Source organism: Colletotrichum graminicola (genome assembly GCF_000149035.1).
Source record: "Colletotrichum graminicola M1.001 genomic scaffold supercont1.70, whole genome shotgun sequence".
Taxonomy (NCBI): Eukaryota; Fungi; Ascomycota; class Sordariomycetes; order Glomerellales; family Glomerellaceae; genus Colletotrichum; species Colletotrichum graminicola.
In genome coordinates, this window is record NW_007361074.1 from 68,456 (window position 1) to 90,351 (window position 21,896).

General features: G+C 58.6%; 8 protein-coding genes across 8 annotated transcripts; 6 read left to right on the plus strand and 2 right to left on the minus strand.

Moving 5' to 3' along the window:
• Positions 1 to 1,161: 1,161 nt before the first annotated feature.
• GLRG_10984 (lipocalin-like domain-containing protein) lies at positions 1,162 to 2,031 on the plus strand (the record flags this gene model as incomplete). Its single annotated transcript, XM_008101618.1, has 4 exons — positions 1,162 to 1,416; positions 1,509 to 1,680; positions 1,769 to 1,863; positions 1,948 to 2,031. 4 exons carry the CDS (start codon positions 1,162 to 1,164, stop codon positions 2,029 to 2,031), a joined length of 606 nt encoding a protein of 201 aa, XP_008099809.1.
• Positions 2,032 to 3,048: 1,017 nt separating this feature from the next.
• GLRG_10985 (DNA-binding protein) lies at positions 3,049 to 4,172 on the plus strand (the record flags this gene model as incomplete). Its single annotated transcript, XM_008101619.1, has 3 exons — positions 3,049 to 3,308; positions 3,393 to 3,959; positions 4,046 to 4,172. The coding sequence occupies 3 exons, from the start codon at positions 3,049 to 3,051 to the stop codon at positions 4,170 to 4,172; spliced, it is 954 nt and encodes a 317-aa protein (XP_008099810.1).
• Positions 4,173 to 4,406: 234 nt separating this feature from the next.
• GLRG_10986 (oxalate decarboxylase family bicupin) lies at positions 4,407 to 6,195 on the minus strand (the record flags this gene model as incomplete). Its single annotated transcript, XM_008101620.1, has 4 exons — positions 4,407 to 5,107; positions 5,264 to 5,395; positions 5,463 to 5,670; positions 5,812 to 6,195. 4 exons carry the CDS (start codon positions 6,193 to 6,195, stop codon positions 4,407 to 4,409), a joined length of 1,425 nt encoding a protein of 474 aa, XP_008099811.1.
• A 1,523-nt stretch (positions 6,196 to 7,718) lies between these two features.
• GLRG_10987 (uncharacterized protein) lies at positions 7,719 to 8,654 on the plus strand (the record flags this gene model as incomplete). The annotated part of the gene is made up of 2 exons (XM_008101621.1): positions 7,719 to 7,983; positions 8,074 to 8,654. The coding sequence occupies 2 exons, from the start codon at positions 7,719 to 7,721 to the stop codon at positions 8,652 to 8,654; spliced, it is 846 nt and encodes a 281-aa protein (XP_008099812.1).
• A 1,439-nt stretch (positions 8,655 to 10,093) lies between these two features.
• On the plus strand, positions 10,094 to 11,441 carry GLRG_10988 (uncharacterized protein; the record flags this gene model as incomplete). Its single annotated transcript, XM_008101622.1, has 3 exons — positions 10,094 to 10,637; positions 10,721 to 10,856; positions 10,910 to 11,441. The coding sequence occupies 3 exons, from the start codon at positions 10,094 to 10,096 to the stop codon at positions 11,439 to 11,441; spliced, it is 1,212 nt and encodes a 403-aa protein (XP_008099813.1).
• A 1,206-nt stretch (positions 11,442 to 12,647) lies between these two features.
• GLRG_10989 (uncharacterized protein) lies at positions 12,648 to 14,479 on the plus strand (the record flags this gene model as incomplete). The annotated part of the gene is made up of 3 exons (XM_008101623.1): positions 12,648 to 12,835; positions 12,929 to 13,387; positions 13,486 to 14,479. 3 exons carry the CDS (start codon positions 12,648 to 12,650, stop codon positions 14,477 to 14,479), a joined length of 1,641 nt encoding a protein of 546 aa, XP_008099814.1.
• An 880-nt stretch (positions 14,480 to 15,359) lies between these two features.
• GLRG_10990 (aminopeptidase I zinc metalloprotease) lies at positions 15,360 to 17,171 on the plus strand (the record flags this gene model as incomplete). Its single annotated transcript, XM_008101624.1, has 1 exon — positions 15,360 to 17,171. One exon carries the CDS (start codon positions 15,360 to 15,362, stop codon positions 17,169 to 17,171), a length of 1,812 nt encoding a protein of 603 aa, XP_008099815.1.
• A 159-nt stretch (positions 17,172 to 17,330) lies between these two features.
• On the minus strand, positions 17,331 to 20,875 carry GLRG_10991 (EXS family protein; the record flags this gene model as incomplete). Its single annotated transcript, XM_008101625.1, has 6 exons — positions 17,331 to 17,341; positions 17,507 to 18,289; positions 18,362 to 18,656; positions 18,714 to 18,803; positions 18,861 to 20,755; positions 20,836 to 20,875. 6 exons carry the CDS (start codon positions 20,873 to 20,875, stop codon positions 17,331 to 17,333), a joined length of 3,114 nt encoding a protein of 1,037 aa, XP_008099816.1.
• Between the last annotated feature and the right edge of the window lie 1,021 nt (positions 20,876 to 21,896).

Here is a 21,896-nt window from a genome sequence, read left to right on the forward strand (position 1 = left end):
ATCCTCACCGTGCGGCAATAAGAAATAAAATAAAAATGAGACAGTGCAATGGTCTTCGAGTCCCATGTTCTCCTCTGCCTCGGGCTGTCTGGACTCTTGATGATATCCTGGCAATTCTCATGCTCACCGGGCCGTATGAAGCATTCTGGTAAATGCTGATGTCTGCACACTCTTCCAACTTGCTGAAGCTATGCCTCCTTTACTCAGACACAGAGAGACACAAAAACGCCTTCAGATAAACCGTAGCGAGACCGGACACCATTGATCCATGACTGGCATGCCCCAACGGTGCGATCCGAGCACCAACGAAGACAAGTGACGTCTCTTCATCTTCTATCCATGAATACAAGCAGGCACAAATCATGGAGCCGGACCTTGGCACCCGTGGACCTGCGTCTCTGATGAGGGGAAACAAACGAAGCCAGATCCAAACGCTGAGATGTGGGCGCGGCAGCGTCGCAACGCGCCGGGAAAACGGCACCAGGTACACCAACCACCCCACCACCAACACGCGGCAATGCGGATCGGCGCAGCAGCCTCCAAGAAACACGACTGGCACAGCACCGGCCGTCGTAGGATGAGTGCCGAGGCAGTAATGGAGGGGTGGAATGAAGAGGTCCACAGGCACCACATGGTCCGCAGGGCCGAGCGCGCCGGTTGACTCGGCGAACAACGATTCCACAGCCCAAAGAGGTATGAATGTCGTCATGACTCTGTATGTTTATGTTTATGTATTCAAATTTGATGTCCCTCTGGAGCAAGCACCCTTTGGACAGCCGAGTGGTACGAGGGTGAACGTGGGCCAACAAGGGACTTGGCCAGGGTTTAAACAGCTGGCTTCGGACCTCGGGCATGTCAGTTCTGCGAGCGCAGCATTGGCGTGCTCATGATTACGGGAAACTCATTGTCATGGGATGGTCCCATAATGGCTTGATTGTTTGGTTATAAGTGAGCACGGGAACGGTGGATTGGATGGAGGTTAGGGGCGGGAAGATGCTATGAGTCAGACTCTACGATAGCAATTGACACGGGCTGCTTTTGTTTCCTGCGCCGTTGGACCCGTCACAGAAAAGTCATCAGACTTGGTTGTTGTCGTCGTTCGCAGCCATCATACGGTATCACACGTAACCCTAATTCAAAACACACGAGGAGCCGTTCACGATGAGACCCTCGGCCCTGTTGACCGTCCTCTCCTGCGCCGCCATTGCGACTGCGGCCGCGACCGCCAACGAGACGGCCCCCGAGCCGGCCGTCCCCAACGTCGTCCAGTCCACCTGGGACGGGCGGTGCTTCTACCCGGCGCCGGACGCGGCCTTCGACCTCGAGGCCTATCTCGGCCGCTGGTACCAGGTCGCCGGCACCCTCGCGCCCTTCACCGCCAGCTGCAAGTGCATCTTTGCGCAGTACTCTCTGAATGTAAGCGGCCACGACGACACTGCCATCGCCCGGGGCCGGCCGCGAGCAAAACCTGGTAACAAAGCCAGAAATCGGGCTGACTCGGGAAACAGGACAACGGCACCGTCAAGGTGAACAACACCTGCGAGGCCGGCGGCCGCGCCGTCAACATCCTCGGCACCGCCGCGCCCGCCGACCCTTCGTACGGGGCCAAGGGCGTCCTCCGCGTCCAGTTCCCCGGCCAGCCCGGGCCCTCGTGCGCCGGTCCGAACTACATCGTGCAGGGTGAGTGGTGGTGGTGGTGGTGGTGGTGGTGGTGGTCCACGGCAGAAACAGTATTCTCGAATATTTCGCTCATCATGCTTCTCTGCAGACTACACCCCGGACTTTGCGCTCGTGCAGTCCAACAACTTCACCACGCTGTTCGTGCTCAGTCGCCAGCAGAACCCGGAGGAGGCCGTCCTTGACGTAAGTCGAAACCGGAGCCAACACAGACCGCTTTGCCAGAGGACAGTGCGCAACTGATGCTAACCACAAAACCCACTCTGACAGGCCTGGATAGCCCGCGCCGGTCAGCTTGGCTCCAACCTCGACGACGTTGTCAAGACGGACCAGACGGGCTGCAAGTTCACCTGAGACGCGGGGAAGCCCTCCAGAACCGGCGCCAACGCCGCTTCTGGGGGAGCGCGAGGAATCCGTGCCTGGCGCTTGGCCAGGAACGGCAGAGTTGAAGTGAGACAGGGAGAGAGGGGGGGGCCTGGAAGGCCCAAGAGCAGTTCATCAAGCGTGTTCTCGCTCTTTGGCTACATACTCGGTACTTGGCATAAAAAGACTGGATGGAAAAAGAAAAGAAAAAGCTAAAGTTGCCATGACGCCGTCGATCAGTGATAACATGACATTCGTGGCTCGAGCCTCTGCACACATGGTCGAGGCACATACACACACACGCACACACTCATCCATCCCCCATCTGAGCTCTCTCGAACGACATCGAACCATTGGTCAATGGGTACGAGGGGGGGGGGGGGGGGCAGGGGTAGGTAATGGCACAGGAAAACCTCGGGAGCTCAGCTCAGCTCATCTCCTGAAAGCAGCTGCTCATTGCTTTTTCGACTTTGGAGCTTGGGGCTGTAGTTCGACACGCTTCCCTCATAGTAGGACGATGCACGAAATGGTTGTACCGGTGCAACCCAGTGTGGTATCCCGCTCCAGGCCATTTTGTGCCACTTATGCAAGGGGTTCCTATGACGACACCATCGCCCACCCGAGACATCATGACGGGGTGGCCGCGAGCGGTCTGTGGTTTGGTGTGAACGCATCTGTGGGCACACACGCACAAACAGACACGCACCTTGCTGGTTTCTGTAGGAAGGGGGGGGGGGGGGGGGGGATGAAGAGGCTGGTCTGGAGCTCGAACCGGGCAACGGTACGCGGCCAAGAATGGGATGGAGTAGCTAGCTGAATTGAGTTTGCCTCAAATAGTTCCTGGGTCCCTCACGCGAGAGGCTTCGGGGGCTTGCAAACTGCATTCCGTTTACATTGCCTAGTGTAACCGTGATACTATCCGACACAACTTGATCAAGCCTCTGCGACCAAGCCAAACACCCCCCCAAACAAGACATTGTAAGCACATCTCCCGTCCAAGACGCCAAAATGGTCAAAGGCAGGGACGAGGTCGTCTCCGAGTTCAACGAGTACGTCAACATGACGGCCGACGAGCTCGAGTCGTGGCTCAAGTCGGACGACTCCAACAGCGCCGGCTGGCCAAAGGACGACGCCGAGGGTGACGGCGAGACCGTCGGACACGACAGCGGGCGCAAGATTGTCGAGATCCTCCAGGCGAACCCCGACAAGAAGGAGGACGAGTACACGGACGACCAGGTCGAGCACATGCGCAAGGTCGTGGCGTACTGGTGAGTTCAACTTGTCATGGCAGTCTAGCGGCGGCATGTGCTTTTCGTGTTCGGTGTTGACGAGAGGCGGTGGTGGGGGAACAGCAAGCGCCACCTCGCGCAAGAGTCCAAGTCGAACAGCGAGAAGTCGACCGAGGACGTGAAGAAGACCAAGTCTTATGCGTCGCTGAAGAACTGGGGCCACGATATCCTCAAGGCCCAGGGCAAGGAGGGCGGCGCAGAGAAGTCGAACGGGAAGTCATCCAATGAGAAGGAGGAGGAGGAGGAGGAGGCAGTAGAAGAAGAGAATGGAGAGGAGAACGGAGAGGAAGAGGAGAATGCAGAGGAAGAGGAGGAGGTGAAGGATGCTGAGGAGGTCGATGACGGCGAGAAGGAGGAGACCGACGACAAGGTCGAAGAAAAGGCCGGCGAGAAGCGCAAACACGCCGACAACGACGAGAACGGGACCAGCAAGAAGCTCCAGACGCGCCAGGGAGAGGGCCAGGCGGCCGAAAAGTCGGAAGAGAACGGGGACGAGGAGGAGGAAGAGGCGGCGGACGAGGGCGGCGACGGCCAGGAGACCACCAAGGGGCCCGAGAAGGGCGATACCGTCAGCTGGAACTGGGGCAACGGGCAGCCCGAGGGCAAGGTGCTGGACGTCAAGGGCGAGAAGTGAGTGCGCACACCGCCGCGATGCGACTGTTTTTTGTTTTGCGGGGAGGGGTGTGAGAGACAACGGGCTAACGCGGTTGATGTAGGACGACCATCGAGACCAAGAGCGGGAACGAGGTGTCTCGCGATGGAAAGCCCGACGACCCGGCCGTGGTGCTGGACGCCGGCAAGTCGAAGGCCATCAAGCTGGCACACGAGCTGAACGAGTCATGAGTTGCGAGGTGTGTGGTGTTGAGCTTCAGGGTGGCGGTAGCATGTTTGCTTTAAACCCACGACAGGATGATGGTGTAGTAGAAGCGATTAGTATTATAATCCACACCACTTTATGCCTTTTGACGAACGAGCGGTCTGCAAATCAGAGAAGTCCTATATCTCGGCTTTCCACATGATTCTACTATATACCCAGCAACCCCCTTGTACAAGACGCTTTTGTGACACAAAACCCCTTTACAACTCTTGGGCCTTTTGCGCGTCGCCGGAGCCGCCGGTCCTGGTCCTCTGGAACTTGGTGACGGGGTCCTTCTGGGCCTCCTTGACCTCGTCCCAGAACCTCTCGCCGTTCGCCCTGTCGTCCTTGAACAGGTGGTCGACGACGAGCTTCTTGGGCGTCTCGCCCATCCACTGGAAGAGGGAGAAGTCGCGGAACTCGTCGGCGCGGAAGATCTCGAGCATCTCGACGGGCTCGTCGCCAATGTTCTCGACAAAGTGGCCCATGTTGCGGGGCACGATGCCGACGTCGCCGGGGACGTAGTCGAAGGTGCGCGCCGTGCCCTCGGCGGCGAAGATGGTGACGCGCGCCCGGCCGGCGATGAAGAAGGACCACTCGTCGGCGTTGGGGTGCCAGTGCATCTCGCGCAGCGCGCCGGGCTGGATCGTCAGGTGCGCCGCCGCGACCGTCTTGGAGATGGGGAAGTTCCTTGAGTCGGTGATGCGCACCTCGCCGCCCGACGTCCGCTCGGGCGTCTGCTCGAGCATGCGGTGCGTGAAGCTGAAGCGCGACTTCTTGGCGTGCTTGCCCTTGGGCCGCTCCTCGTCGATGGGGCCTGGGAGGGTGCCCTGGAAGATGTACTTTTCGCTCTCGGGGAGGTGCTTGAAGACCTCGGGCTCGAGGTGGAAGTTCTCGGCGATGACGGACATGGGGGTGTGGGCTTCGAGAGGGGCGTGTTAGTCGGCGATTCAATACGTCAGAGAGGATGCAATAAAGTTGGGTAGGTGGATGGATGGAGAGAGGAGGCATATGTCACGCCGCTTGACTGCGTGTTGATATATCGAGATTGCGGTCGTGAGTTACGGCATTCACTTACCCAGCCAGTCGGAGAGAATAAACGTCGACTCCTCGGAGAAGCGGCCGTCGTCGAAGATGAGGAGGAACTCGGTGCCGTTGGGGCTCAGGCCCTGCAGCGAATGAGGCACTCCGGAGGGGAAATACCACAGGTCTGCGTGGTTTCAATAGAGCTTTTAGCAACTGCGGCGTCTCACACGAAACAGACCAAAGATACTGACCTCCCTTCTTCAGGTCGTCCATGAAGTTGCCGCCCTCGTAGTCGAGCGCCGTCACGCGGACCTCGCCGTCCAACACGTACGCCCACTCGGCCTCCTTGTGCCAGTGCAGCTCGCGGATGACGCCCTCGCCGAGACGCATGTTGACGCCGGCCAGCTCGACGCTGGTCGACAGCTCGCGGACGGTCGTCTGGCGAGTCCAGCCGCCTTCCTGTCACGGGGCAACTCGTGTTAGTCGGGCATGTGCTCAATTGGGCTGGCAGAGCGCCAATTAAGCTGGCAAAACGCGCCATAGAAGAAAGAAGAGAGAGAGAGAGAGAGAGATAGAGAGAGAGAGAGACAAAGAGCGCACCTCGATCCGGATGTGCGAGTCGGCGAAGCTCCAGCGCATGTTGGGCATATTGCCCTTGTCGGTCGACGGCGGGCGCACGAGGTCCGGGTTCTGGCGGGATCGCTCGGCGTTCCAGGGCCCCAGGACGGAGGCGCCGAGGCCGTTGCGGAAGGGCAGCGGGTCGAGGCCGTCGCCGACCGAGTCGACGGCGCCGTCGTTGGGGTCCCTGAAGCCCGGCGTGTACGGGTTGCCGGTGCTCTTCTTGCGGTAGCCCGCGGGGATGTCCATACCCCGGCGGAGGCGCTCGCGCGGGCTGTCGTAGTGCGGCGCCGCCGAGCACAGCTCGCCGACGGACGCCCAGAGGAGCAGCAGCTGGGCCACCGTCGTCGGTCGCGTGAGCTGCATGATGGTGTGAGTGACCGTGGACTGGGGGGGTTTAGGCGCCAAGAAGGATCTCGGAACACGGCCAGAGATGGAGACAACTGAGGCGCTCTCGAAAAAGCGCGAGAAAAGAAGACAATGGAGCACAAAGGTGTCTACGAGAAAGCCGGCGACAAGCCTGTGACGCCGGGAAAAGGATGCGAATCTTATACTTGACTCCGGGGCCTCATCACCCATCCTGCCCATGCCATCCATGCCTTGACCTCGGCCTCGCCATGTCGCAGCAACCCGGGTTGTGGTACGTAAACATGAGGAGCTTACAAAGGCCGTATACGCAGTCATCGGCACATCACCTCTCCCGCCCGCTCATCGATGCAAGCCGGCATGGCATGGCATGCACCACATCTGCCACAAGCTACGCGTACAGGCTACTACGTCGACCAGACATGCCGAACCCCCGAGCCCCAAGCTTATCACCTTTGAGCTGTATGTACGTCGTATGTATGCTGCATCCCACCCAACAGGACGACTTCTTTACAGCCGAAACGCGGCACAGCGATGAGCGTTCACTAGGTATCCCATCCCGTCATCATGCGGGGAGACAACCCAGTTAGGGCAAAGTTCCCCCAGTAATATGTAGCCGGCGTCGGGACGGGGGGCTGCGGGAGATGAGTAACCTGAGTGCGCCCCGTGTGACTCTCTCTCTCCATCTCTCTCTCCTTTCCGTTGACATGGTGCCGGCGAGCTCCCTGAAAGAAGGTAGACTCTCTGCAGTCTGCAGCCGCCATGACGCAGGTTTTCCTGCCGATTGAGCTTAACTCCAACACGTCAGCTCCACGGCTCCCTCGATTGGACGGGGGATATGTCGGAGATCAGATCCTAGACCGAGAGAGACAGCTCTTCGGGCGGCCAGATCCCCCCGAGTTTCACCCTCTGCAGTGCTTCTCTACCGGTACATCTCATCTCATCTCATCCTCAGTGTCTGTCCTGTCTGTTGCTTGCCGACGTCGGGTTTCCCCTTATTGGATACTACAGACTAACCCCAACCCCCCCTCGGATCGTCGTGATGGCAATTGACATTTGCTTGGACCGTTGCCGAGAGCGGGGGTTCGCGTCCGTGGCTTGCTTTCGTCATTCCTACCCGCTCTTGACCCATATAAACCGGGCTGGAACACCTGGAAGCTTTTCTTTTTTCCATGGAATGGGCTACCACGGCAGAGTAGAGTCCGAGGCGCCCTCATGGCATACTGAACCAAGGAGTAAGTAGTGTTTTTCGTCTCTTCTTCCCCGGAATCGTTGCGTCAACAGTCCCCGAGTTTGTTTGGCATCCACAAGCTTCCGTCACCAAACGTCATCTGTTCAAACGTCTTCTCCTAAGCGGCGATCCCTACCTTCAGTGGTGAACCGGGGGGGGGGGGGGGAGAGGGGTGCCTTGTACTCGGTGTTCCCTCATCAAGTCACTGCCGCAACTTAAATCACTCACGAGTCGCGGTTGACTGTTTGTAAGAAACCCTCACCGGTACCGATCGTAAACAATCGGCTCCAACATGAGCGCGCCTCAAGGGAGCTACGGCTCCGTGGCCAACTCGGTCCCGGTGTCTAACGGCGACTCCGCCGCCTCCGCCGAGGAGGAGCAGCAACCTCTCCTCGGCCGGGGCGGAAAGCCGGCGTCCAAGTCCCTCCGCAAAAGGCTGACGACAGACGTCACGCGCGACTGGGCCGATCTGGTCCTGCTCGCGTGCTACGCCATCACCGGCCTGCTCGACAGCTCGTCCATCTCCATCTGGGGCTCCTTCGTGTCCATGCAAACAGGTAAAGGAAAAACATACTCCTCTCTCTCTCTCGGGTGTCCCACGCGACGCTCTTCCACGTCACACTCATAAACTCATCCCGCCCACGCAGGAAACAGCGTCTACATCGGCCTCGGCTTCGCCGCGCCCACCGAGTCGACCCGCTGGATAAAGTCGGCCACCTCGCTCGTGTCCTTCTGTCTGGGGTCCTTCTTCTTTAGCCGCTTCCACCGCCGCTTCTCCCCGAAGCGCCGCTGGGTGCTCTGCGCCTCCTTCGCCGCGCAGGCGCTGTTCTGCGTCGCCGCCGCCGCCATCCTCACCGTCGGGCCCCGGACGGCCGGCAAGGACGACGTCTCGTGGAACGTGCTCGTGCCCATCGCCCTCGTCGCCTTCCAGAGCTGCGGCCAGGCCGTCACAAGCCGCGCGCTGCGGTACAACGCCCTGACCAGCGTCGTGCTGACGAGCATCTACTGCGACCTGTTCTCCGACGCCGAGCTGTTCGCCGCCGTCAACACAGAGCGGAACCGCAGGGCCGCCGCCCCCGTCCTGCTCCTGGTCGGCGCCGTCCTCGGCGGCCTGTTCGCGCACAGCTCCTTCGGCATCGCTGGCGCGCTGTGGGCCGCGGCCTTCCTCAAGTTCCTCGTCGTCTTGTCGTGGTTCTTCTGGCCTGGCGATCCGGCCTCTGATGAGTAGTGGGGAGGAGGGTGCGCGTGGCGAGGTTCAAGGGCGACGGACAGTAGCTGGGGTGTGTCTTTCTGTCCGCAGTTGGTCTTTGGTACCAACGATGGGCCTGCGCTTTTGAGCATCGTTCTGAAGGTGAATACCACTGCGTGTTCAGACCCTTGGGTTAGACTCGGGTCTTGTAATTTCTCTGATGACCGCGCAGCTAGAACTGAGCGTGGTAGTGTCCAATATACGGTTGCATTCTTGAGGAACAAGACCGCCATGGAAACCGTCATGTTGGAACACGACTGAGAGCTCCCGTTAACTGCATCAATGAATATCCGGTTTAGGTCCTGGTGATAGACCGTAGGGCTCCCTGCCAGAGGAGCCTTTTAGCCGAGGGGCATTGCAGAACAGGAAGCTCGAGCGCAGACTATTGTGACATTTTGTCTTGGAGACATTCAAGTAAGGCAAGAGGCCAGCCAATACGATGTACGCCGACATTGGCCATTTCTTACTGCATCCTTGGTAGACATGTCGGGCTACATGTGTCATCTGGTTCTTCGAATACCTTAGTCTGAACTTCAAGGTACCCCTCCATCGGATGAGACGACCTCTACTCGGCGTTTGATGGCTAGCCACACCGTGAGACTTCTAGATCAGGTCGAGGAACATAGCTGTTGTAGGGACAACCGCGCTGACGACGCCGGCACAGCACTGCCCGCTACGTAGGCGTATCTGACAAATGCATGCTAATATGTCTGGATCAGGTTTTGACGTAGGCTTCATTGGTGTCGTGAAAGAGCAAGGCATTCTATTTTTCATAGGACTCAGAGGCATTGAAAGATCACGCACTGTATTGCTGATGAACAATTGCAATCTACCGTTAGTCTGACAACACTAGGACTTGAGATACAGCTCAAATGCACCCTCATGGAGCCCATCTCAGTCCGAAGCCTTATCATTCGTCTATATTGCTCGGAGCGAGTGTTGCTCATGAGCAACGGCCCCAGACTCAAGGATGACGGTGTTTATTGATGATTGTATTGGAGTAAGGCAGGGCGCCCAGGTCAGAGGTGGACTAGTAAAGCAGGAGATTTATGTCACCGTCAACTTTGACTTCGTTTGAACTATGGAGCTTTTCTTCTCTTGATTTACAGTTAACCGCGATAACACGAGAACCCTCAGAGGTATCCCCCCCCCTCCCCTAGAGGGGCAGAAAGCCTCACATAGGATAAGGCTGGCGCTTAATCTGATATGCCAATTGGGTGATGTCGTGTGCGCCAAGCAAATCTGCTGCTGACTGCAGGGAAGGGAAATGTTCTCAACACAAGGCAGACACGTTTGCTTCACAGCCTGGTCGCGTGAGACATGGGTCACTGGCCATCTTACTTAACAATTGCGTCTGGCAATGCCTGGTGGTTTGCTTCCCTTGCAAGATTTCGAGCAACAGCATTTACTCTGTCATCATGTCCTCTCCCGCCTTGCCATCGGAGACCGACGGTGCGAATGACTTACGGCCAGGAAGCAACGGTCAAATACATCCGCCTTCTCGTCGCCGCGGAATGCCGATCGAAGAGCAACGCAGTAACTCTTTCGAAGATTCTCGGGACACTTGTGCAGGTGACGAGCGCATGGCTTTCATTTCCCCAAGTAGTTCGGGCATTTCTGAGAACGAGACCTTGAAGGCCGCATCCGGCTCGACTGCGTCGGAACAACACCCTCACAACCGTGAAGCTGCAAGGCTCTCGGAAGGCGAGACATCGTCACATCAGAAAGAGCAGAATGCACTGCCTCGCAACGACACGACCCCCGAATCGGCATGGACAGTATGGTGGATCGAGATATTCAGCAGCATCTTGGCGCTGGCGTGTATCATTGCCATGGTCGTCGTTCTTTACCTTCACCAAGGGCAACCGCTTCCTAGATGGCCTAAGCTTATATCGATCAACTCCCTCATCGCCATCTTCACGGCCATATTCAAGGCCTCACTTATACTTCCGGTCGCCGAAGGTTAGTCGTAGCCTTGTTGCCGGACTACCCCGGCGCAGTGTATGAGAGACGCGTAAACATTCTGACAAGATCCATCGTTCTAGGCCTTGGACAGCTGAAGTGGAACTGGTTCGATCGGTTTCATAAACTGGGTGACCTTGTCGCTTTTGATAATGCGAGTCGAGGGCCGTGGGGCTCATTCCTACTATTGATGAAATGCATCCCGAGACCGGATAGAGGGTGAAAACAGCCCGAGAAAATTATTTTCCATCGTCTTACTGACATCTAAACAGATACTTGGCAGGGCTTGGTGCTCTCATCACAGTCGCAGCCCTGGCAATAGACCCTTTCTCTCAGGCAATGATTAGCCATAACTCTTGCGAGATCACAGCAGACTTTGGTCTAGCTGAAGTGTCTCGGACAATCAACTATTCGGGCAATATGGATACTTATGAAGGTATAGGCGCCGTTATCAATCAACCAATGTTAAGGGCAATCTACAGGGGCCTTGTAGATCTCCCCAAGCCCGGAGAACTCGTCGACTTCGCCTGTACTTCTGGCAACTGCACGTTTGAGCGAGATGGCGGTGGAAGCTACTCCTCGTCTCTTGGAGTTTGCCATCTTTGTGACGACGTCACGGAAAAGGCTGTTAATGTCAGCGAAAAGGGTCCCTCAGGCCACACGATTACTACATGGCACCTTCCATGGAGCGTCGACATGACGGCGGAGAGGCTCTTTAAGGTCAGGGGTAGCGGAAGACATGTTACGATGAGGCCGACGCCCGTTCTGGCGTACGAAAACAGGACCGCCCCCACCGGGCTCTGAGCCTCCCATCTGGGGAGTAAAGGCGCATGAGCTGTCGACCGTGTATTAAGAGGCGGGGGTGCACCTAGGTGATCCTTCTTTACCTGTTGGGAAGCAGACCTCATGACCCTGGTAACTTGGTTACTAAAACAGAGGGTCAACGCCGTGGGCTATCATGTTAAATATGGTATATTTTATATATTGTGTCTTTCCCTATTGGTTACCATCTACCTCTTGTGTGCCTTGGTTATTTTGAAAAATACAAAGCAAGCCTTATAGACTACTTTGGAAATTCAATTAGTATATAACTACTCTACGAAGGAGGTAGTAAAACAGGAGGTAAAAAAGGCAGTAGTAAAGGCAGCAGCAGCAGCAGCAGCCGCAGAGATAGATGCGACTTTATGATGTAGGGTACTTTGTATTTGTCTAGGTAATCTCTATCTATTCGCAACGTGTTGCTATATTAGTAAAAATAAGGCACTATTTACACATGACCCAAGGTTAGGGATGGGAGGTAACCTATACAACACGCTTGACCTCGTGAGAGTTGTTGAAGCGCGTAGTGGCGGCGATATCCTTGCGTTGATTGATTGCTATCCGTATATTGTATCTCCATCTGTTGTGCTACGCCGCCATCGCCGATCGGCCCTTCTAAAGGGGCAAATGCACGGATCATTATTTTCCCCAGGCGCACGCGGCCATTTCGCCCACTTTGACACATATTAGCTCTTGATAGTCTACGGAGTATTGCTAGCAAAAGGGCCATTTACAAGATAGCCTCTTAGGGTAACCCCCACCTAGTGACACACCTCACTAAACTCACAGCAGGTTATTGTTGTTCCCCCATTCCACTGCCGAGGCCTGCCTCGGCAGTCTCATCCACTTATTCAGTGACAATTACATGAGATAGTAGAACCAGCAAGGGTGGAAGAGACTTTGTGGTGCTTCGTGGTGCCCTATGTGCATAGACGTATGTCTGGCAACTCTGTTGCCGAAACACAGCGTTCACGATATCAGAAATTAGACCAAAGACCACGTATCCCCCGACCCGTTATGTCGGATCATATTCCTCTCTGGCCAATCGCCTCTGCTTGATTACATTAGACGGTGGAACGAGCGAGGGTGGAATCCATGTATATCTGACGGGAGCCCCCATCACCGCCAATTCTGCTTGCACGTCCTGCATCCAGTTTATGCCACTCTTCGCCTTTACGTAGATCGATCAGAATGGAGCTGTCAGCTCTCGTCGGTACGGTGTTGGCTGTCGTGGTAATCGGCTGCTACCTCCTCGAGTCGTACTTCTTCCTCGCCCATGACCCACGGGAACCTGCGTACATCCGGCCCAAGGTGCCGCTCATCGGACATCTCCTCGCCATCGACATGTACGGCGCCGGGAAATACTTTGCAAAAGTCGGGTGAGCCTCTTCCTCCCATTGACCCAGACGCCTTGGGTCTGTACGTCGTCTCATCTTCAATAACTAATATAAAACCCCCGCCACCGCCGCCAGAGCTCAAGCCAAGAGCAACATCTTTTCCTTGCCCATCTTCAACTTCAATTTCTACGTCATCCAAGACCGCACGCTCTTCTCCGCCATCCAGCGCAATGCCAAATCCCTCTCATTCGTGCCCTTCGCCATCAGGGCCATCCGGAACTTCAGCGGCAGCGGCGAGGAGACCTTGCGGCTGATAGACTACCTTGAGGGCGGGCCCGGGGCTAAGGAGTTCGACCGGGTCCAGCGCGCGGCGCTGGCCGCCGGCCCCGACCTCGACGAGCTGAGCCACGCCGCCACCCAGGTGAAGCTCGACATGGTCGAAGAGCTGCTGCGCGACGCCGGGCAGTCGACCGACTCGGCCGCCCGGGTCGACCTCTTCGCGTGGGTGAGGCACGCCGTCGTCATATCGACGACGGAGGCCATGTTCGGGCCTCTGAACCCGTTCAAGAACCCCGAACACGAAGCCGACTTTTGGTAAACTGATTTCCCCACCCCTAGACAAGAGACTGATTCCGCGTCTTTTGGTGCAAGGCGTGTGTTATGCTGACTGCGGCGCGCGCGTGTGTGATTAGGACATTCAGCAGCAAGGCACACGTGCTCCTCAGCGGCGGTTTCGTCGCCGACCTCGTCGCCAACCTCGTTGCCAAGGACACGATGCAGGCGCGTGATCGCAACGGGCAGAGATACGAGGAATACGTCAGCCTCGGGGGCCTCGAGAAGGCGTCGGGCCTGATCAGGGGCCGGTCGCGCGTGATGGCGGAGAACGGGGTGCCGGAACGCGATATCGCCCGCAGCAACATCGGCTTCGACATTGCCATGCTTGCCAACTACGTGCCCACGACGTGGTGGGCCGTCTTCGAGATCTTCTCCCGGCCCTGGCTCATCGAGGCGATCCGGGAGGAGGTCAGCGGGGCCGTCAGGCGGCAGGACGACGACAACGGCAGCGGCGGCTTCGTGCTCGACTTGTCCGTCCTCCGGTCGTCGTCGCCGCTGCTCCTGTCGTCGATCCAGGAGGCGCAGCGGCTGCACGGCATCCACGCGCACATCCGCGAGGTCATCCGCGATACGACGATCACGGTGGGCGACCAGCGGCCGCAGCTGCTGAGGAAGGGCAACTACGTGCAGATGAACAGCATCCCGGTGCTCCGCAGCGAGGAGACGTGGGGCGGCGACGTGGCGTCGTTCGACGCGTACCGCTTCATCAAGATGAAGAGGCGGCCCGAGGCGCCGGGGGTCGCGACGCCGGGCGACCTGCCGCCGCACTCGTTCCCGGTCTGGGGCGTGGCGCCGCACGTGTGCCCTGCGCGGTGGTTCGCGACGGGCGGGACGATGGCCCTCATCGCGATGATGGCGCTCAAGCTCGATATCGAGGCTGCGCCGGACGCCCGGGGCGAGGGTTCCGCGGGGCGGCAGTGGAAGATGCCCGCGGTCGAGGGTGTCTTTGTCGCGCTGCAGTCGCCCGCGGAGCCGGTTCCGGTCGTGGTGCGGCCGAGGAAGGGGTTCGAGGGCAAGTGGACGGTCGAGACGGGGACTCCCGGCACCAGGCTGCAGCTATCGGTGGGCTGATGCCGTGGGCCGAAGTGATGATTGGTAGGGTATATATCTTTATATATATATCTAGGTAGTCTCATGCGAGTGATGAGAGTCGGATGAATCGGCAACATCAGTCACCACGGTATGGTCAGGCCGTATAGTCAACACAATTTTGGAAGAAAGACGGGCGTCTTACTCCCCGGCCCCTGCTTGTTTATATCTTTATCACTTCCATGCCGCTCTGGTTAACAGCATTCGATTCATCCCGCTGGGTTCCCGCAAGCATCGAGTCTTTCAAGTCAGAGTCTCCATCTCTCGGTGCCATATGCTGCATACATTGCTTCTATGCTCTGCAACGGACAACACAGACACGACCAAAGCGGAGGACGGATATCCACTGTCGACAAAGGCAATGCTCATCGTCCATGTGGACAAGCTTCATGATTCGTGAAGCAAGTTGAACGGTCCTCCGACCTTCTTGATCCGGCCAAGTACGGAGCCGTTTCTTGTTCCCCCCGGCAACCGACTTCGGACCGGATAAGATAAGATAAGCATGATTAGCTAAGCATCGGCGTCGACTCACTCACCGTGACCAATCAGAGCGTCTACCAGCGTCAGGGTTCTCGGTACGTACTCTGCTTTCGATATCTAGGTAGGTACGGATACGGGTAGGTACCTGGGTACCTGGATACTTAGTGTACGTACGTACCTATGTATCTAGGTATCCTTGAAGCTTCAGCGATTAGCTAGCTGTCTTCAAACCAACCTCCAATCTCCCACCTCACACCTCAAACCTCTCCCAAACATCCTCTCTCACCATCTCCGTCTCGCTCTCGAATTTCTCTCTTCTCCTCATCCCTAGACCACAGATCCACGGTCTCGAATCGCGCCGTTTGCATCTGGTCCGAGACCAATGAACCGCTTTCTCCTGACCGACTCCAATAGCGCCGTTCAAGCTTCGCATCCTCTCGACGACTCGCCCGTCATGACCAAACATACCCCCGAGTCCCTCCGCAACCGCGTCTCCTCGCTCTCCCTCCGCCTCCAGGCCATGGAGGCTGCTGAAGCCATGTCGCGCTCTCAGTCTCCCGCGCCCCCCTCCTCCATGTCCGCCTCCACTACGTTGCCCTCCTCCGCCCGCAGCGCCGCCCCGGCCTCGAAGCCCTTCCTCCTCGCCGACATGGACGGTCGCCCGCCCGCCGAGAACCCCGTCTGCGAGGCCTGCTGGAACTCCCTCCGCTATAGCGAAGTCAGGCAGACCACCCGCGCCGCCCACCCCTCCGCCTGCCGTCTCTGCGCCGTCGCCGCCGGCAAGCCCGAGGCCTACACCAAGCCCTTTGTCGACTTCCTCGCCGAGAACCCCACAATCTTCCACACCGTCGACCACTTCAAGGACAAGCTCGCCGCCGCCGGTTTCACCGAGCTTCCCTCCCGCGACAGCTGGGCCGACAAGCTCAAGCCCGGCGGCAAGTACTGGACCACCCGCAACGGCTCCGCCCTCATCGCCTTCACCGTCGGCAAGGCCTACAAGCCCGGCAACGGCGTCGCAATGATCGCCGGCCACATCGATGCCCTTACCGCCAGGCTCAAGCCCGTCAGCTCCAAGCCCACCCGCGCCGGCTACCTCCAGCTCGGCGTCGCCCCCTACGCCGGCGCCCTCAACCAGACCTGGTGGGACCGCGACCTGGCCATCGGCGGCCGCGTCGTCGTCCGTGACGAGTCCTCCAACAAGACCACCACCCGCCTCGTCCGCCTCGACTGGCCCATCGCCCGCATTCCCACCCTCGCCCCTCACTTTGGCGTCGGCATGATGGGTCAGAACAACCCCGAGACCCAAGCCGTGCCCATCATTGGCCTTGACTCCCCGTCCGACGATTCTTCCGCCGCCGCCGCCCCCGTCGAACCCCTCGGCCCCAAGGGCGCCTTCGTCAACTCCCAGCCCCCGAAGCTCGTCAAGCTCATCTCCAGCCAGCTCGGCCTCTCCTCCCCGACCCAGATCATCAACTGGGAGCTCGAGCTCTACGACTCCCAGCCCGCCCAGACCGGCGGCCTCGACCGCGAGTTCATCTTCGGCGGCCGCATCGACGACAAGCTCTGCTCCTGGGCCGCCCTCACCGCCCTCCTGGCCGCCGAGTCCGACCCCGACGACGGCGTCATCAAGCTCGTCGCCCTCTTCGACGACGAGGAGATTGGCTCCCTCCTCCGCCAGGGCGCCCGCGGCAACTTCCTCCCCCTCACCATCGAGCGCGCCGTCGAGTCCCTCAGCGGCGCCGCTGGCATCGCCTTCGGCACCGACGTCCTCTGCCGTACCTTCGCCGCCTCCTTCCTCCTCTCGGCCGACGTCACCCACGCCGGCAACCCCAACTTCCTCGGCTACTACCTCGACGAGCACGTGCCGCGCCTCAACGTCGGCGTCACCATCTGCGGCGACAGCAACGGCCACATGACGACCGACGCCGTCTCCACCGCCATCCTCCAGCGCGTCGGCGAGCTCAGCGGCGCCCCGACCCAGACCTTCCAGATCCGCAACGACACCCGCAGCGGCGGCACCGTCGGCCCCATGCTCAGCGCCGCCATGGGCGTGCGCGCCGCCGACGCCGGCCTGCCCCAGCTGAGCATGCACTCCATCCGCGCCACCACCGGCGCCCTCGACCCCGGCCTGGGCGTCAAGTTCTTCAAGGGCTTCCTGGACCACTGGGAGAAGGTCGACGCTGAGTGGCACTAGGTTTACGGCCTGGGTGAGGAGTTATTGGGGGAGGAGTGCATAAAGGAAATCGATAGAGAGAGAGAGAGAGAGAGATGGCGGTTCAAGCGTGGCGTACAGTAGGGTGTTGGACCGAGTATGAATTACGACTGCTTGTAGATAGTCATGTATCAGCACGATTTAGACGCTTGCTTGATTATGGATCACGTTGCATGTCATGGAACATGTGGCACGGCTTTTATCCAAACACAATTTCTTATTTCCATAAGAATTACCACGATTCACAAAAAAAGGCATCATGTCGTGATATATATATATATATATATAATGTCTACTGATTACCATTACCGGCGCACCGGACTCCCGTCCCCGTGCTCGTGCACCAGCCTCTGCGCCTCGCGGATCTCCATGGAATCCGCCTCGTCGTCGTCGTCGTCCGACCCGCCCGAGGGCACCTCGCGGCCGCCGTCGTCGTCTTCGTCTTCGTCGTCGTCGTCGTCGCTCGCCATGCCGCCAGCCTCCTCGTGCTTCTCCACGTCGGCGTCGACCGGCTTCCTCCTCTTTTCGAAATCCTGCCTGTGCGCCCTCGGCGATGATCTTGGAGAAGCTCCGCTGCAACGGCAAGATGCCGCTCCGCCTCCTGCGCCGCACCGTGCCCTCCTCCGCCATTCTCTGGTCCGTCGTCGGCCGCGCCGTCGTGGTGCCGCTCGCACCAGCCGCCCCCGAGTCGAGCCGCGCCTCGCCCGTCGTCTCGGCCACGTCGTCGTCCTTGCCGCTGCCCTCCTCCGCGACCCCGGGGAACCGCTGCGAGACGCGCGGCTCGACGGGGTAGGGCAGCGGCACGTCGCGTGAGGCCTTGTACTGGGCGACGTTGGCGCAGTGCTCGTTCTCGACGCGCAGGAGGGTCCACATGCCGCGGCGCGCGACTTCGGCGAGGGCGACGAGGAAGGAGACGATGGAGGAGTGCTGCGTGTCGTGGGTGAAGATGGCGTAAAAGATCCAGGAGAAGCGCAGGATCGGGTCGGTCACCATGATGAAGTAGTACGGCCAGCGTTTCTTGAGGCCCGTGATGTCGCGGAGGAGCCAGAGCCTGCTGTGCGGCTGGAGGAGGGAGAAGTCCATGAACAGGTCCCAGATGGCTGGTCACCAAACGTTAGCATCGCAAGGCCTAGATGCGGTGAGGGCAGCAGACGAAGAAGCGGCTGGCTTACAGGTATATACGGCATTGATGGTGGCAAAGGTAACAAACATTGCCAGGTTGCCGTGCGTGTTGTCGATGCGGTACATGGAGAGCGACATGGCGGCCAGGATGGACATTGTGTACTTGCCGCCGTTGACCAGGTGCGGGAAGATGTTCCTTGTGTCCCTGTAACGCCGCAGACATTGCAGGAAGCGCCAGATGGGTGGCAGCGCGCCCAGGAAGCCGAGGAGCCGCGAGTGATTCGAGTTGCACTGCGTTGGGTTGTCCCATGCATTGGCGTAGAGACAGAAGAACAGCTCGATGTTCTAGTGGGTGTCAGCTGAGAGCGTGACCAAGGCGTAAAGTAGACCATGCCAACTTACACACATGGCGTATGACAGGGAACAGTACATATCGCCGAGGAAAAAGTCTCGAAATTCTACCGGATAGAGACCGGCAAGCAAGAGACGCCACTACACGCAGTCAGTGCTGTGCCCCTTCCTTGCTGAGGGCTTACAAATTGAACTCACATGGGCGTATGCAAACCACTTTCGACTGCGTGCCATGAGTATCGGCGCGGGCATGAAGATGATGGCGGCCGACAGAGCTATCAGAACCACGGGGTAGTATTCGTACACTTCGTTGGTCCCATACTCGCTAAAGTTGAGCCATATGAAAACACCAAATATGAAGGTGAACAAGCTGGGGAACTCGGCGAGCTGTCGCCAGTCGAGGTTGGTGCGGGTGTCGAATTCGAAAATGAAGGGGTAGTTGATCTTGTTGCGTGTCCAGATGGCGCAGTTGACGCAAAACATGCTGAACAGCAAAAGCATCAAGAAGTAGCCTCCGTAGATCTGCATGAGATAGCCCGTCCGCGCCCGTACCTCTGCGTCATCGTCGAACAGGAGCTGCCCGCCAAATACGGTTCCTTGGATGGCAAACACCAACCCGGTGCCCAGGAGGATGCCGCATCTAAAGGCGCTGCCCGATTCGTCGCCGGGCCTCCGGCTCAGGCTTCGCAGCTTGCCGGCCGCAATCTTGTGGTTCCCGCGCTCAAAGTAGCGGGCGTAGAGGTCTTCCACAGCCTTGATGTGGCCGTCGACGACCTCGCTGTTGACGAACCACGATTTGTTGACCTTTTCGTTCATGTACCGGTACTGCGGGCGGGCCTTGACGGCCTTGTCGTACTTCTTGTTCAGCTTCCGGAACGCCGTCCGGTTGAGCAGGGCGTACGACTTGAGCAGCTCGAGGCCGCGGTAGAACTCCTGCATGGCGAGCTTCAGCTTCCTCTTGGCGGTGCGGTACGGCACGTCGTGCTCGTGGGGCCGCCGGATGTAATCTCGAGTTGCGTCGCCGCCCTCGGCTGGGCGCATGACGGGCGTGTGCGCCATTTTCGACAGAGCCCGGGAGTTGGGCCCCGGGCGGAAGATCTTGGTTTTGACAGGATCGATCCAGCCGAGGGGGCCTCTCTGCGCAGCATCGCGGTCTCCGTCGCCTCGGCTCAGGAATTCCATCTCAGCCTGCCGCTTTTGGGCGTTGATCTCCTGTATGCGTCGGTTCCTCATCTCGTGCAGCTGTTCCTTGAGCAAAGCCAGACGCTCACCAGCCTGGTCCTCTTTCATTTTGTAGAACTCCTCAACCTTTTCCAACTCCGAGTCCAGGAACTCAAAGAATTCCTTCTCCTTCTGTCTGACCATGTCCAATGCCGAGGGCTGGAGGCCGTATTCCGAATTTGTCCCCACTCGGCCCAGGTGCGACGCGCCTGAGAACAGCCGGCGGAGCCCGCCGCGGGGCGAGGCATTGGGGCCGGGTCCGATGGTCGCCGGGTGGGGCAGTCGCAGAGATGACGGGGTGCGTTCGTGTTCGGTGGCAGGTGTGCCGACTGGACCAGGCACACTCTCGTCGACGGTCGCGCTTCTATGGAGGGCCTGTCGTGCTGTGGATACCGCTTGCGTTGAGGCGGCTTGCGGGCTGGGACCGCTGTGAGGGGAAGGCGCATGCATGGCTGGCCCAGGCAGCTCAAAGGTTTGCCTGCGATCCAAGGGGCTTCCGGTCTCGTGTTGAGGCGGAGTATGAACGAAGCTCCCATAACGCAAGTCGCTTGGCCCATCGTTCCAGCCTTGACGGTCGTTGTGCGAAGCGGGCGTGGGGATCGGATGGGCGGGCTTCTGGTGCGCCGAGCCAACTGGGGCCGGGGTGCCGCGCAGCGAGGTGCGCTCATCAGGGGCATTCGAGGCCTTGGAACGAGTATGTCGATGACTGCGGAAGGGTGAGTGGGCGTGGAAGAGGTAGGAGGCGGTGCCGTTCTGATTCTCGGGCCCGCTGGCGTTGTTCAAAGGGCTACCATTGGCGCGATTGATGGCGCGCGACACAGCCTTGACATGCTTCTTGCCGGCCTTGTAGTTGAGATATTTGATACGCCATTCTATCGGACGAGTGCGGGGTCAGCTGGCGGAAGAAGCAACGAGGGACAGAGACATGGAGGCGAGGCTTGTCGCGTCGCACCTGGTACGAGGTCTTGCTCGAGCTCCTTTGCGAACTTCATGACGGAGTGGTGGTGGTGGCGGCGGCGGCGGCGGCGGCGCGGCCTGCTACCTCTTGCAGAGCGAGTTCCAGCAGAACGGGCGAGTAAACGCCATGAAACCTTGAGACGAGATCGGGGCCGTCAAGGAGCGTATGCAGATGTCGGTGTATTGCGGTGTACTCCGTATAGTAGGTAAGTACTATGGATGGTGTGCACGTAGGTAGACCAGCCAATGCTTCGTCGCGCTTCGTTTCGTTTCGTTTCGTCCACAGAAAGAGAGGGAGAGAGAGAGAGAGAGAGAGAGAGACTTCCGGGTGAGAGAATGAGGTCCGGGCGTGTCAATCGGATCTTGGCGCTTTCGTCTTGTTTTCTTTTCCCCCCTTTTCGTGGAATCGGTGAGTACAAAGGCGGCTGAACCAGTTGTTGTAATTTTCTCGAGGTGCAGGACGCAGGGGTCACTGGTTCGGCTGTTATTGTCACCCCGCTTTTCCTTTCGTCTGAATTTTGACATGTTTTATCGCTATCGATTGCGTGCGTACCCGCTACTTGAGGGTGAGGATAGTGATTTCTGCCCACCAAGGGAGTCTTATCGGATTGCTGCTAGTGGAAGTGAGTGCTGAAAGTTGCTGTATTCCAGGAGGGGATCCTCCTGTGTCAGTGTTTGCTTATGTCAGCTCGGTACGGAGGACTCGTTCTTCTTTAGAATTCCACAGTAAGTACGGATACCGAGTACGTATCACATGTGTAACTGGTAAACCTGGAAGGCAAAGAAAGCAACGCCTTTTCCTACCATCGCCCCCCCCCCCCCCCCCCCACGGCTTCTTCAGCACAAACACTACACTGTCCGTCATCCATATCAACTGGACAAACGCCGTTTCATCCGTTTTGAAACCTTCCGACGACATGGCCAGCTGAACCCCACGAGAAGGTTTTCAGGGATCGGCCGGCCTCGCTGAGATACGCTGGCTGCATACCTTCTGCTCAAGGTCCTCGAGTCAACCCGTCCTTCACAGACACGGCAGCCATGTCGATACTGGGGTCT